At 45.6% G+C, this 14151-nt stretch overlaps 2 protein-coding genes across 3 annotated transcripts; one reads left to right on the forward strand and one right to left on the reverse strand.

Annotated features, from left to right (window-relative positions):
* Positions 1-1670: 1670 nt before the first annotated feature.
* Positions 1671-4198, forward strand: mlana (melan-A). Of its 2 annotated transcripts, none has more exons than XM_079289835.1 (5): positions 1671-1754; positions 2407-2499; positions 2675-2771; positions 3080-3190; positions 3888-4198. In XM_079289835.1, exons 2-5 carry the CDS (start codon positions 2411-2413, stop codon positions 3954-3956), a joined length of 366 nt encoding a protein of 121 aa, XP_079145961.1. In that variant the 5' UTR covers positions 1671-1754; positions 2407-2410; the 3' UTR covers positions 3957-4198. The 2 variants fall into 2 exon arrangements, with proteins under 2 accessions (XP_079145961.1, XP_079145962.1); XM_079289836.1 differs by having other exon boundaries at positions 3083-3190.
* An 89-nt stretch (positions 4199-4287) lies between these two features.
* brd10 (bromodomain containing 10) lies at positions 4288-13814 on the reverse strand. The gene is made up of 10 exons (XM_079289834.1): positions 13481-13814; positions 12207-12939; positions 11780-11980; positions 10107-11701; positions 9879-9940; positions 9593-9682; positions 9334-9449; positions 8871-9094; positions 6692-8665; positions 4288-6431 (listed from the first exon to the last, which is right to left on the reverse strand). The coding sequence occupies exons 2-10, from the start codon at positions 12926-12928 to the stop codon at positions 4933-4935; spliced, it is 6483 nt and encodes a 2160-aa protein (XP_079145960.1). The 5' UTR covers positions 12929-12939; positions 13481-13814; the 3' UTR covers positions 4288-4932.
* Between the last annotated feature and the right edge of the window lie 337 nt (positions 13815-14151).

Here is a 14151-nt window from a genome sequence, read left to right on the forward strand (position 1 = left end):
CAAGTCAGAGGTGCAAACTTCTTTTATTGTGGGCCATATCCTGAAAAATGTAAGGAGTCACTGGCCAAACAACAGTGAATGTGTCATTTTCCACCACTTACACTGCAAGAAAATCTGTGTTTCTTGATCAGCAAACTCCATGAGCCATAGAACATTCATATTCAATTAAATTAACGACGCAACACAGCTAAACAGTTTAACATTACAGTAATGTATTGGTGTGACCATATTATAATAAATATTTCCGTATCTGCTGCTCTGAAATCGAATTTAAATCAATTCAATCGTGAGTCAACTCTAATACAGTGCATGGCCCCAAGTGTTCTCTTAAATTAGTATGATGTCGTGTGTAAATATGTAGAAAAATTAAGTTAAAACAAGCCAAAAATTGATTTCTGACAACAATCAAAGTGCCCGCTTAAAATATTATTATTAAAATCTAGACGATACAAATCTGTAAGTCTAATTTTAAGATGTAACAAACAGAACAGGCAGAAATGTTAAAGTCTTGGCTTCTGTGGCAAGCGGTTAGGGCAGAGATGATTTCACTAAATGTAATTTGACCTCTAGTGTTCAAACTAGGATGTGCAACACAGTGTAATTTGTTAGAAAAACCCTCAAGCCATATCCTATGTTTATTCTTTTTTCAATTCACTGCGGGCCATTTAACAACTGGGATGTAGAGGTGTAGAAACATGCAGGCCAATTGACAACAATCACTAATTTAAAGTATTTTAGGCCAACATGTAGTCTACTGGGATGAAGCACATAGTAGGCTACAGCTTGAGACAAATCCATACTGACTCATAAACAGGTTTTGGTCTCCCTCTTGTGGAGAAACATATTTTTCCGAATCGGAAATGGTTTATTGGCATATATGTTTGTACAAGGAATTTAACTTGGTGATTGGAGAATTTTTAACTTTTTTTTTTGCAGACTAAAGCAAAGTTTTCCTATCCTTCAGTCTGGGTGCCTCCTTGTCCAGCTTATCCTTTTAAGACTGTGGCATTGTGTGCAACACAACAGTTATTGTGCTGCACAGCTTGAAAGTTGAAAGCAAACAAAAGTCACAAGAACAATTTTATGACACTGAGAATGAGCTGCTGTAAAAAAAAAAAAAGTATTTTACTCTGACACTTATTCTATCTATAGACTATTATCTACAGGGTGATTTATTAAAAGAGATGAAGCTCAACATGAGTCAGAGGATGGACGTTATTATTAAAGAGAAAAGGCAGAATGAGGCACTGAATCCACCTGAAACCGAAAGGATGCCTTCAGGACCTGCTCTACAGCAATACACTGAGGAAATAAAAGTGATAATTTTCGTGCTTTACACACACACACACCCACGCACATTTTTATTATTGACTAGGTTGAACAAGGCCTACAGATTTACTGTAGCTCTTATTTATGAACAACAATACCACACACACACACACACACACACACACACACACACACACACACACACACACACACACACACACACACATGCATATGGAAAGCCAGCAGCTGACGCCTGTAGTTTCACGAGTGAATAATATTGTTGCGTTTAAGACCGCGGGGTTTCACGGTAATTACACTGCTTCAATGGATTTAGCCATGAGCCTCTAACCCGTGACGGTCATGAGGGTTCTGTGCGCCTCTCTGCTCTCTCACATACTGAGGCAAGAGCTTTGAGGAGTGAAGTACCACAGAGCTACACGGACCAACCAGAGGAGCGACTCTCTGCAATCTAATTATCCAATTTGGTAAGACGATGGCCTGATTGTTTTGTTTTCTAGCAGAAATATAGGCCTGGCCTACTGTAGAATGTGTTTTATTGTGCAAAGCGTTACTTTTAGTAAATATGACCTGATCAGACAGGACACGAGATTATGTTCTATGCTGAAGTAGACTGTCTGGCATCAATTCATACATAAATAAATATAGCTACTCATTTTCGTTATTTGCAAAAAAAAAACCGAATGTCTAAGTATTGACATTTCTCTTAAGACCTAGCACTTACACTGGGAGAGAGAGCCGCAGTCAACACAAGGTGAGAGACAGACGGGACGAGAGTGCAACAGGACACGCGATGGCTCCGAGTAGTGAGGGCAGTGATCCATGATGTAGCCAATCCAATTTTAATTTGATAAGCAGGACGAATTAAACTCTGTCTGAAGGTTCAAACGCAGAAAATTCAAATCCAGACAGCAGAAACTATTGTGTCACAAACAAACAAAAAAAAAAGCCAATGAGGAATAGATGAATTAACAAAAGGGATTATATTCTAAAGGCAACAAATCATCATCAAACATTTGATGCACTGAATGAAAATGTGTTTTTATTAAATAGTTCACTGTGTTGCTCCTGTACAATGAACTTGGTCCGTTTCTAAAGGGATTTTCTGTTGACTTTCAGCTTGATGCGGTGCAATCGTACAGCCGGGATGCCTCGTGGAGATTTCAACATTTATTTTGCTAGCAGCAGAGGGGGATACGTCCGAGCTGAGGAGTAAGAGGATACATTTTATTTTGAAACCAGGGCTCGATACCTTGATTGTATCACATAGCTTTATCTACATTGATGTTCCTTAAATTAATGTATTGTCCATAGCTGTATTGTGTTGAATATAAAACTGATATGCCGAGAAAATTGATCATGTAAAAATGTGAATTTTGAACCACAGGGCGGTGGGCATAGTTCTGCTGGTGGTAATCCTGGCAGCTGTCTTCATCCTGGGCTGCTGGTACTTTAAGAAGAGGAGTGGCTACAAAATGATCAGGGTGAGACAGTCATACTTTCTTTAGCCTTCACAGTGTATACTTAAAGTAAGGATTTATCTTTGCTGTAGTAAAATCAGGTTTTGGCTGATTCGGCAAAATTCCATACAAGCTATGAAGTGATTTCCACTCTTCATTTGCTAATTCATATAATGTGGCATATTCATTGGCCTTTATCTGATTTACTCTTTTAAGTATCTGTGTTCCAATGTTCCCCTTTGTATATCTGTTCAATCTGATTTTCTCTATTTACCCCATCTTAATTTATTGCTGTTTTCCCATAATTCCTCACATATCTTTGGTCTCCCCAGCAGAGCCCTAGATCGGGGTCACCAAGTCAAACGGGAGGCCAGTACTCAGAGGCAGGACCTTCAGCAGATAACAAGATGGCGCAAACTGACTTCGGCAGTTTCCGACCTACGGTGAGGGACAGAAAGTTACCCCGTGACTCGCTTTACTGGCCTTCCATTGTATCCCCCTGTCCCTAAATCAATTATTTTACTTTGTAGGATTGATAACAATCAATAGCCAGAAACACAAGTACTTATCACCTCCAATAAACAATTAACTAGGAGGTAGTCTTAAGCTCTGTACAGTCTGTGACAGAGGGTTGTTAAGTGCAACAGTATAGCACATGTGAAGCTGATGTAATGGACGCCTGAAAGGGAGATTATTGTGTCACCAGACTAGGGGAAAGTTAAAAATGCTTCATTCCCGAGGGAGGTATGTGTATCCATGGGTGCTGGAACAGTGGAGGGAGGAGGATCAGATCAGCACCTTCACATGTGAGAATGAACTGTAAAGCACCATGTCCTTTAACAATGCCTATCCTTTTATACTGCAGTAGTTACCAGAGCCCTCAGAGCATTTTAAATCACGCTGGACACACTGCTGAGTCCATCAAGACAAAGACCCTGATTGTTTAAACCTAGAGTGCCTAAAGTTTCCAGATATGATGCTTGATTTCTTGTGTGTAAATGATATCGGCACCTATTTGAATATTCAGTACTTTATAAAACATAAGACATTCAGTGAAATATATGAACATGTCAGAGTGTGGAAATCAACAGTCAGTGTTCTCCGTTTTCATTTGGATGTATTTGTTGCACTCTACTGCAGGTTCCTAATGCTCCTCCCGCCTATGAGAAGATTTCCTCAGGGCCGCTGCCTCCTCCCTATTCCCCCTAAAGGACTTCTGAAGAAGACGGACAGATGAAGGAAAATACCGGAGAACAAACTGTTAACTTCCTCGGTTGTCTGATGATAGATAATCTGATGGTTTCTTGTACTTCGTAGCTAAATATACCAACAGGTGAAACGATTCTATTCTTCACTTTGTAAAGTTATTAACATGAACAACAACACAATGTATATACCAGTACTATGAAGGTGTTTCAGTTAACAATAAAAATAAAAAAAAGATTTAAAAAGTCTGTGCATAAGGAAGCAGCTCAAACACAGGGTTGGGGACAGTCGCATTGTTTATTCCCATGCAGTAACGGCCACATTTTGTTCAATGAAAATGTACCTAGTAAACATTTCTGAAAAATCTATATGGTAAAAATAAATAAATGTGACTTCAAAACATTTTATATGAGCTAAAACATGTAGTACAAATTCAGTTATTAGTTTACTTATAGATCTAAAAAGTAAAATGGAGTTTTAAAAACAGTTACTAGTTGAAAAAAGGACAACATGACAGTTCTATTGTTCAAACTGACAAAGTAGAGCAAGTTCTACCAATGAATAGTATCCCAATTACTAGTTCTTGAAGCAGTATTTAATGGCATTGAAAAGTATTTTTAAAAGATTCGAGTTCAACTTCCTTTTATCTACCATCGAATTCTACTCCCGTGTTGTAACGAGTCATTACTGGCCACCAAGTAAAAAAAACAAAAAGAGTCTATAACATTCATCGGAGGGCAACCTCACCAGTTGTCACTTGAGAAAACCATCACAGTATACATTTCCAGTATGTCTGATTGAGCATATAGTTTACCTATAAGAAGATATAACCAAAGGGTATAACCTACTGCATCCTAAATGTTACTAGTCAAACTACAGCTGGAAAGCAGTTTTTAAACGAACCCCAGGATTACTACAAGCAATGGCTATGAGCCCGGGCAACACCAAGCAGCTCCTCACATAGCTGGCACAGTCTTTGTTACTTGGTACACTTTCTGTCTGCCTGCGAGGGCTGCAAAGAGGAATCATGTTCGTGTAATGCTCCGGTGGGACTGTTGTGGGAAACCACTAGTGCATCCAGCGGATTGGGGCAGGCGACTGGGTTGACCTGGCACTGAACCGTGTTCAAAACAGCGGCATCAGAACGAATGAGTAGCTTGGATGCCACATTGGTGTGCATACCTAAGGATGCGGTCTGCAGTCGGTGCTTTCCAAGAGCTTGATTGGGCGTAACGGCGGGCGGGCGGGTTGTGTCGTTTGTCTTCAGTGATGCGATTGGTTGAGCTGAAGCAATGGTTACACTGCTGCTGGATGAAGGTGCTGTGGCCACAGGTGCCGTTTCGAATGTGTTGAAAGTGCTTCCGATCGGTGGAACTGTAGCAACGGGCAGCGTCTGCATCCTAGACGCTGCACTTACGATAGGTGGGACAGCCACTGTTGGCAATACCTGGGATGAGACCAGAGTGGGTGTGCCTACAGGTGGGGATACAAAGTTACCAGCCTGTGCAGCTGGCAGCCGAGGCAGCGCAGACACTACATTTGTTTTACTGGGTGACCACGTTGAGCCCAAGCCCGGCGTTCCCGTTAGCCGGACCGGCGTGAGATTTGGAGTGGTTGCAAGCAATGATGGCCCAACAGCAGGTGTACATGCTGTAAAAGGAGAACTTATTACTGGCACACCGGGCATCCTGGCTGGGGACTGGGGTAAAACCGGTGCTCGAGGAGCTACAGTGACATGACTTGCCCCTTGGGGAGGTACTGATGCACCAGCGCTGGTAGCACTGGCAGTAGGCACTTGTTGTGGTGCGGGGCTAGAGATGATAAGGACATGGCTGCCTGGACCCAAACCCTGGGGAGGGACTACAAAACGTGCATTGTTAAGGACGATCTGTGTGCCGGCAGCAAGAGGCGTAGAGGTGTTGATGACTATCCTCTGCTGGATCGTGCCAGCAGCAGAAGTGCTGATTGGGATATTGGTGGTTGTTGCCGAAGAGATGGGTGTTTTGGTTTTACTGTGAGCTAGTTGAGAGGGTGATGAAAAGGAAGTGGTTTCCTCACCAGCGCCACTTTGGATATTTGAAGGATGACGGACAAGAGCGGGTGTGGAGGTCTGGGCCGGGCTACTCTGCCCACTAGTAGTCACCTGAGCAGGACAGTTGCTGGACAGTATACTCGAAGGCGCACAAAGGTCCTTCTTGATCACGTTTCCTGCCGGCAGAATGGCAGCAGCAGATGTGGAAGAACCTGGTTGGGAGATCATGGAGAAGGAAGGGATACCCTTGAGCTGACAGCTGGTGATCAGGGAAGAGTTGCAGGCAAGCTGGGCAGAACTCGTAAGAGGGGTCAGTCCAGTGGCGGCGGCTGTCGGACGGCCTGTATCTGAGGCAGACACCGGGGTGCTCTTGGGAGGAGAACATGACAGGGCACCTATCGTCTGTCCAATGGTTGTTCTCTTCCCTGACAGCTGGATGTGAACACCTGGAGACACACACACGAGAGATATTTCATTCAATAGCTCAACGTTGATCCTAGGCCGGAAGTTAAGGTTATTAGTATTAACGCTTTAATACATTTAACTACTAAATACTGTAGCATCTAAAAAAACATAGCTTCACATACATTCATCAAACTACATTATGAATTCAACATTCATGTCCCATTGTGGCTAAATGTACAGACAAACATATACGGCAGACATGATGAGAATGACGTAAAAACATCGCATCAAATAAACGCACCTGAGGGCAGAGTGACGTTGTTGAGCTTGGACAATGCTTCTGAGCTGACGACAGGTTGGCCCGAGCTTAATCCCATCTTCAGAGTCGGACTCGATAATGAAGTGGTCAGCAGCTGTCCACTCGCCCCTGTTGCTATTGCCTGTTTTGGAGTACTTCCCACAGAGGTGGTGGTGGTGGTGGATGATGTTGCTGCTGGCTGGCTGATAAACATGACTCTTGAACTAGGAAGTGATTTTGCGTAAGAGGGCGTAGCTTTTGATAAGGCTACATTTGAGGTGGAGGAAGAAGAGGGCGTAACGAGGATGAATTTAGTGACTTGGGATCTCTCGTCGGTACTTGCCCGCTTCATACCAGTCTTGCTGATGAAGTCCGCTTGTTTGAGAACACCAGAATTACTCAGTGATGGGACGACAACAGTGTTTTTTACTAGTGAAGCTTGAAAATGAGAACCAGCTGTAGAACCCGCTGCGGGGTTGAAGCCTTGAATTGTAGTCTGGCTTCCTGGGCCTGTAACAGGACCGCTACCAGTGACAGCGGTGAGCATGAGAGTTGTGAGACTGGAAGGGGACTTCAATAGTGAAGGAACCTGCTTCTGAGGCTGGGCCACCGAGATACTCGTCACTGCTGGGAACGTGCAAGGGGAAGTCTGAGAGGCAGCGGAAGGAGAGAGAGTCTGTGACGTCTTGGAGACGAGGAAGGCTTTTAACTGAGGTGAGATGGTGATAACTGGACTGGTGGCCAAAGAACCGAGGGCATTCATGTCCGAGGACGTCTGGACTTTAACGATGGCCGTGTTGCCTCCTCTAGTTGTTACCAGGATGGACTGCGAGTCACGGATACACATGGTCTTAAGCTCCTGTTTAGGATCTGTGGATTTGATAGGCTCAGTAGAAACTGCACCAGAAGGAGTAGTGATGGGTGAGTGGGGGACACTTTGGGGTGTGCTAGCTCGGGGACTGCAGGCGTGGGCCCCCTTGAGCGCTGCTGTGTTTAGGGTCCCCTGTTGCAGACGAGGGGAAACAGAAGGAGAGGGTGTCCTCGCCGTCCGGGCATCTTTTAGGGGGGCCACCTGCTGCACAGGGATTCTGTTTTCGGAAATGGTGAACCCAGGCACATTGGTGGACATACAGAAGGGGCTGGCCACTTTAGAAACTGGGGCCGGGGTGACCTTAGACTGTTGATGTGAAGGAGGCGCCTCTTCTTCAGCTTTGTCAATGAGAAAGTTAGAAGGCAGAATCACCAATTGCTGCCTAATCTTCTCCCCGGTGTTCTGGTCCACGACCGGATGAACCGAAATCTTGACCGGGCTGCCGCCATCTTTCCTTACAAGGTGACCCAGCCCCTCGGGTACTTTGTACACCACTTGGACAGGACGTTTTGTCACAGTCTGGGTAGTTTTTGCCTGTGGTGATTTAGGAAGAGCTGCCGTCCCGGTAGCCATCCCTGGCTGTCGTCCTTGTGCCTGCGTTTGTTGCGAGTTCTGCTGGGAACGTGATGGAGAGCTTTGTGCTTTTGAGAGTTTTGTAGTAGTCACTGTAGAGGTAGGCTGGGAGACCAAAGACCCTTTGCGCTGTCCATCTATGATGTTGATCCCTGTAAAATCAGCAGGCCATTTCATTAAGGTCACTTTGTTTCCCACACTCTTAGCTAGTAGGGTGGGGATGGGCGTGTAGCCCTTCGGTAGTCCAGTGGTGGGATGGAGGATGGGGGTTCTGGGTGACGGTGAAGCCGGGGCGGTCACCCTCGCTGCCCGTGCCGAGTCGGAATCCCTGGATTGATTTGATCGTCTCACTTCAGATCTAGATTGTGGCCCAGAGTCAGGGGTCGACGTAACGTTAGTGCTGCCAGTCGGACTGGTTTGCAGCAGACTGACGTGTTTCTCTGCGCTGACCAGAGGTTGTTTTATGAGGTTGGGAGGTTTGTAGTTCACTGTTCTGTCTCCAGCAGACTCAGCCACAAACTCCCTGGTGTTTCCTGAGAACACCACAGAGAAGTCCGTTAGGGATCAATTAGCCATCTATACAGTGTTTAACAGACAGGTGGTGACATTGATTTCAATTCATCTAGGACCGTTAAACAAGCGGTGTAACTGCAGCCTTTAGAATCAGCAAAACACTTTTTCATCGCTACAATACAGCAACCAAAATTCAAACACTGGATTTAAAGTAAATGACTTTACCTCCACTCCAAAGACCTCTGGGAACCATGTGTTCCAGGTCGTCCTCTTCTGATCGCCCGTAATGATCCGAGAATGAACACGCCTCCTTCCCCAAACCCCTCTCCTCATCGTCGTCGTCGTCATCATCATCAGAGGATGACGACGACGAAACGCTCTCCTCACGCACAAAGTTATTGTAGTCGGGGTGCTTCTTGAAATCCTCAAATTCCTTCTTCAAACGAAGCCTGATGCAGAAGCAAGAGAAGAAGAGATAGAGGGGTTGTCTCTAGTCCAGCAACGATTTTATGACGCAAAAAGCTATTTCATCAAAAATGCGGTCAGTCATATGCGTTGTGCTGGTCAGCTGAGTTCAAACTGCAAAAGTCTATATCCTGATAATAACATGTAAAATATTTTTTTCTAATTAAAAACAAATCATGATGGTTCTGATCCAGTCATCGTTTAAATGTCAAATGAGCTGTACCGGTTCCTTTGGTAGGCCTTAACAAGTTTGGGTTCCCAGGGCGAAAGCTCATTCAGTAGTCTGATTAGAGTGCTGTGGAGGTCTTTCACGGCTTCTCTCCTATAATACCACCGACCCTGTCGATTTAAACATGCAAAGGAAACCTTAGTCAAGTCACCAACATTAAAAAGTGTGACAACATTGTATTCTCTACCAATTAAAGAAGGCTCTCGGGGGCATGTGAGTAAATCCTTTTGGCAGAACTAGGATTGCCACCAACCAATCTCTTCTTGATGCTCTCCAGGTCATCGAGCTCGTCTTCAGTCTTACTGATCAGCTCTCGCAAGTCCTCCAGACTGGTGCACACCAACTACAGAGGAGAAATAACGAACACAGTAAGTCATTCTTAATAAAGAAAGAGGAAAAAAGAGGGGGAGAAGAATGGTGATGCTTGAAAAGGGAAACTGCCTTTTTTCAACCAGTTTTTTAAATTACTCAATTAATACAACATTAAGGATACACTGCTAAAGGAATAAGTGTGTATATTTCAGCACGAGTGGGACTACCTTAAATGATGGCTCAACTGGAGGTTCATCTTTAAGTTTCTTTAAAGGTTCAAGCTTTTTTCCTGTCAACAAGATAACAGTTATGATCATTGAACCAACATGTTATTATTGAAAACTGCATTAAAGCAAATCATGAAAATATCCCATTGTGGCTTTGACTGCTCACTTACAAATGAGTTTGATGCAAGACCAAAAGAAACCGTCGGTCAACACTGAGCTCTCTCTCACCTGTTTTATGTTTTTTCTTCTTGTCTTTTCTTTTGATCGTTCTGGAAACTCTCCGCACGGCGGACTCGGTCGTCTCCGCCGAGGACGGCCCCAGCCCGTCGACATGCTGCAGTTGACTGCGCTTCCCTGTCACGCTCGGCAGTTGCTCCTCCTCTCGCTTTTTCTTCCGCTTTTTTTTTTTGGTCCAGATTTTGTCATTCACCCTCTCTTCACTCGAATTCCGAGAACTCTCAGAAGACAACTGTGTCGCTTGCCCTGACGTGCCACAGCAGCAGTCCTGCTCCTCAGATTTAACATCATTGGTTTTGCAACGATCCAAACAGGGAGATCTTTGGTATTGCTGACTGGGACTTCCTCCCTCCATTTTGACTGCTTTGTTTGGGGAGGCCAGGTTCACAAAGCGAGCAGGTGATCTGCCCGTGTAGCTGTGCTCCCCTACGCTCAGACAGGGCTCCTGTGTCTCTGCTTTGATGGTGCGCATTGAGCTCAATGAGAAGCCCCGCTCCCGTTTCAACGTGAGTCGCTTGGATGGACGCTCCGACTCCACAGTCTCTTCTTTCAAATTCATTTCCACATCACTTCCTCCAACAGGACTAGCGTGTGAAAAGGAGTTTGTGTGAATTTCTAAGTCCAATTTGGAGTTTTCACAGGAGTCTCCATCAGAGGACCCCGATTCAGACCCCTCCTCCTTCTTCAGTGACCACAATTCAAACATATTTTTACCTTCCTCTACTTCCCCTTTTCCCCCTTTGAAACCCCCAAGTGTCTCATCAGACTCTCCTGTGTCCACTGAGCCTCCATAACACCCTCTGTCACTTGTAACCCCTTCCTCCTTCGTTCCATCCGACTCCTCACCCTCGCTCCCTGGCTCTATATCGGCTGGTTTGACCCACACAGAAGGGAAAGGGAAAACCGGGGGTGAGCCGGGGCTCTGGCAGTAGATTCTCAGGTCTGCCCCACAGAAATGTGGGAAATGTATATAGCAATTCTCCTTGCTGTCGTAGCCCAAAATAGACTCTCTACATTCATGGATGGGCTGGGCTAGGAGGGCCTCCTGCACATATTTCTGTGTCTCATACACATGATCACACATCCCCTTCAGAAGCCACACTCGCTGGTGGAAGGGCAGCGAGTGAAAGGGTTTCTCCTCCAAAGGACTCACCTCCCCGAGAGTGCGGAAAAACTGGTGGGAGAGTCCCAAATGCTCAGCCCGACCCGGCTGATCGTGCGAGGCACCGACAGCCCGATACCAGCCCATGACCCGCTGCCTGAGTTCTGACTCCCAGCGGCGGTAAGGCAGGACGGGGCGGCGGTGCAGAGTGGCCCTCCGCTGGGGTGGGGACAGCAGGGAAGACATGATTTTGGACAAGAGGAGGCTGCAGCGGGGCATCAGCAAACAACGCTCAACATCGAAAAATACAATCTCAGGGAGGTTAAGTGCAGTCTGAGCAAGACAGAGGAAGTGCCCTATAGCAGGGAGTTCCCAAAGTGTGTCCACGGTGTGGGGGGAAGCCTGTGTCAGCAAAATCTGCTCCCACTCTTCCACCTCTTTGGCCGACATTTCCTCCGCTTCTTTCTTCTCAAGCTCACGCTGCCTGAAAAGTCAGAAAATAAAGACGTATTCTTGGCGAGTTTACGACAGCAATTTTGAAATCTCTCAAATATTCACTCACCTCTTCTCCTCCTTGGCCCTCTGTTGTTCTTGCAGCCGTAGGGCCTGAACCATGACAGACTCATGGCCCCCGACAGTGATGGTAGCCAGGCTACGAGGGGCCAGCCTCCTCCTCGTCGAGGTGCCCCCTGAACCCCGCTCCTCCTCTGCACCGAAATGTCCTTTAGACGTCACCGTCAAAGTAGTCTTCTCTCGTAGCGTCCTGGAGTTTGGACAGACGCAGAGAAAATATGACGTATGATTAAAGTTGATTAACTGTTGGAAGTAAACGGACAACTCTGATGTAACCACACAGACATTTGTTCTAAATGCATATAGAATTAGCTTGTGGCCATTTTAAAACATGTTACTGAGATTGTGGTATGCTACTGAACAAACTTCCCTTCTTCTCTCATGAATGAAAAACAACACATATACATGTTGTTTACCTGGACAGCAATGTAAGCTTCTGCTCCAGCATGATTTCCAGCTTTTGAGCCTGTTTGGAGATCCAGTGGTCCACTCCGCGGTAGCGGTAACAGTTCTCCAACATCAGCCGGAAGTCTGCAACAAACTCCGTTATGGTCTCATACTCTCGGTTGATGAACTTCTCCTCCATCCTCCGCAAGCACATCGATTGCCTGAGCTGTGCCTGACCCCAGCCGCGGACCCCTCCAATACCGTGCTGGGCCTCCTGGTGGCCGATGGGATGGAGGAACGGGCCGGTGATCCCTTTGTGCTTGTCCGAGAGAAAGCCTGTGAATATCCTGTACGCTTGTTGGACCTCATAGTTCATATCGTCCTCAAAACTATTGCAGTTGGTGGAAATGCACACCTCGGGCAGAGAGAGGTCACTGTTCGAAAACTCAGTCATGCCATCATTGCTAAGTGCAAGCCGGTCGCCCTCAGCAGCGACATCACCACTGTCTCCAGGACAGTACAACGCTATCATAGTCTCAACTTCACAGGTGCCATTACTGAGCCCACCCTCCGTCATAATCAAATCAGTGTCTTCAGTGCCGCTGTTCACCCATTTGGATTGTGAAGACATTATGTTGGAGCGGGGCTGCTGGGATGCAAAGTCTTGGTCAGTCACAGTCAGGTGTTGGTTGCGGAACAATGGTTGGTTACAAGCTGCAGTGATTTGGTCTGTCACATCCAACTGATCCATGCTGCAGGCACCTGAAGTGGGTAACAAGTGGCACATCTATGGTGAACATTGATGCTGCAAACAACACTCGAGACAAAGTTTTGATGCAAGGGGGAAAACTAAACCAAGACAAATAAACAGAGCTTAGTGAGCATTTATATTGCGAGGTCCTCAAGACGTGACAGCAGGGAGATGATGCGTTCATACCTAACACCTAGGTTTGCTGACATTACAATTCCTGGCATGGCAGGTGCTCACATTATTGTACCCACGTAATAATCTGAACATTTTTATAACAATGTGATTGTGTCCAAACTACTAGCAGTTAAACTCTCTTTCTCTACCTGCCTGATCTTTGCAAACTTTTAATTGTCCATGGATCAATGATGGCTAGCTTGCTTGAAAGCTATTAGCGAGCTAGCTAACGGTAGTTAAAACAACAATAAGTAAACAAACTTTGTTTTGCTTGCTCATGGAGAGATCTGCAGCTCACTGCCTTATCACGTCCCGTCTCCTGTCACGTGCAAATAAAGACCAAAAGTGACTAGAGGCAGAGCAGGTTAAAACACATACCTCGACGTTTTCAGTGCAGCTCCAGACACGCACCAGGCAAAGACAGCTTTTAGCAAGCTTAGCAGCCACGGCAGCCTGCTAGCTAGGTTAGCTTGCTATTGTCTCCATTCTGGGGCCTGCAATTGCTGCGTTCGCTGTCCATAATGGAGGAATTGTAGCAATTAAATGTCGAGCAGATAAAAAGTTATGCAGACCTCTCATGTCGTCAGCGCACGAAGTGATGTCAGTGACAGCAAGACAGCTAAAGGAGCATTAGCCGGAGTAACGCTAGCTAGCTGATTGTCCCCGACAAATGCATAACAGTTCATTTTCACTAGCCATCAGGCTAACCAGCTAGGTTTTAAAAGTTGACAGCCACTTTATGACAAGTACATTTTAGTAAATTTTAGAGGCAAATTTGCGCTATGTGTCGGATATCTCCTGAACCCCTGTAGGCTTTACAAGAAGCTAGTAACCGACTACTAGTGCCTGGCTTGGAGACAACCCGTTACTGTTCCGTCCACTTCACTTCCACCCTGCGTGCGCCCGATGCAAATGTGCGCAGCTTGACGTAGCTAAATTGTTATTTTGTTTTTTTTGGTCTATTGCTGACACATACTCACTTGTATACCTTTACAGTGTAAAGTTTACACTGTATTCTAAAGCTTATTGTGATTGTGTCAGCCATTATC

This window comes from Melanostigma gelatinosum, assembly GCF_949748355.1.
Source record: "Melanostigma gelatinosum genome assembly, chromosome: 18".
NCBI lineage: Eukaryota > Metazoa > Chordata > Actinopteri > Perciformes > Zoarcidae > Melanostigma > Melanostigma gelatinosum.